Genomic DNA, 1,254 nt, shown 5'->3' with positions numbered 1-1,254 from the left:
GGAGGAGCGAGGACCCGGCCTTATCCCGCCTCACCAGCGTCCTGAAGATCTGCGCCGACGAGTGGAACTCCGGCGAGAAGTTCACCTGCTCCGTCACCGTCCCCCAGCTCGGCGAGCCCATCGTCAAGTCTGTTAAGAAAAACATAGGTAGGCGCCCGTCCCTTCTCTCCCGCCCCTACGTCCCGCCCTCCGAGTGCCGGAGCGGGAGGCGACGGGCCTCTTCCCGCCACGGTGTCGGCCGAGAAGCTGGGTGACAAGGGAGACGGCGGGGGTTTCGGCAAGGGAAGAGCGGTTTCGGGCAAGTCGAAGCAGCTGGCTGGAAAAATCGAGTCTACCGGGCTAGTCTACCGGCAGAGTCTACCGGGAGAGTCTACCGGAAGAGGCTAGTCTACCGGAAGGGTCTAGTCGGAGAACCTGGGGCTACCGGGAGAGTCACCGGGGCCGGTCTGCTGGAAGGGTCTAGTCTACTGGAAGGAACTTGTCCACTGGAAGGGTCTTCTCCACCGGAGAGGTCAACCGGGAGGGTCTACCGGAAGAGGCTAGCCTACTGGAGAGGTCTAGCCTACTGGAGAGGTCTAGCCTACTGGAGAGGTCTAGCCTACTGGAGAGGTCTAGCCTACTGGAGAGGTCTAGCCTACTGGAGAGGTCTAGCCTACTGGAGAGGTCTAGCCTACTGGAGAGGTCTAGCCTACTGGAGAGGTCTAACCTACTGGAAGGGCCTAGCCTACTTGAAGGGTCTAACCTACTGGAGAGGTCTAAACTACTGGAGAGGTCTAACCTACTGGAAGGGTCTAACCTACTGGAAGGGTCTAGCCTACTGGAGGGGTCTAGCCTGCTGGAAAGGTCTAGCTTACCGGGAGGGCCGGCTGCGCCAGCCTGCCGGAGGAAGTCATCCCGCCGGGCGAGCTCTGTCCCTCCCCGCTGCCCTGACCTTCTCTTGCGCCCACCCCGCAGACGTCTCCGTGAAGGCTCCTTCCGTCTACGTCTTCCCCCCGCCGGCTGAGGAGTTGGCCCGGCAAGAGACGGCCACCTTGACCTGCCTGGCTTTGGGTTTCCGCCCCCGCGACATCTTGGTGACCTGGACCCAACAGGACCGTCCCGTGTCCGCCGGCAGCTACTCCATCTTCGGGCCTCAGGAGGAAGGAGGCACCTACACGGTCTACAGCAAGTTGAACGTGCCGGCGGCCGACTGGCAACGGGGCGACTCCTTCGCCTGCGTGGGGCACGACGGCATCCCCATGAACTTCGTGCAGA

At 62.4% G+C, this 1,254-nt stretch overlaps 1 gene segment (V, D, J or C); it reads left to right on the top strand.

Moving 5' to 3' along the window:
- The window catches only part of LOC103895840, a gene marked incomplete at its 3' end in the record, with an annotated part of 2,752 nt that extends 1,505 nt beyond the window's left edge, over window positions 1–1,247 (top strand). The window contains 2 exon segments of the C gene segment in view: window positions 5–147; window positions 955–1,247. Coding sequence covers window positions 5–147; window positions 955–1,247 — 436 coding nt within the window.
- Window positions 1,248–1,254: the final 7 nt, after the last annotated feature.

Source organism: Aptenodytes forsteri, unplaced genomic scaffold (assembly GCF_000699145.1).
Source record: "Aptenodytes forsteri isolate BGI_AS27 unplaced genomic scaffold, ASM69914v1 Scaffold1137, whole genome shotgun sequence".
Taxonomy (NCBI): Eukaryota; Metazoa; Chordata; class Aves; order Sphenisciformes; family Spheniscidae; genus Aptenodytes; species Aptenodytes forsteri.
The sequence above is the reverse complement of the archived record's forward strand: the minus strand, read 5'-3'. Positions and strand labels throughout refer to the sequence as shown.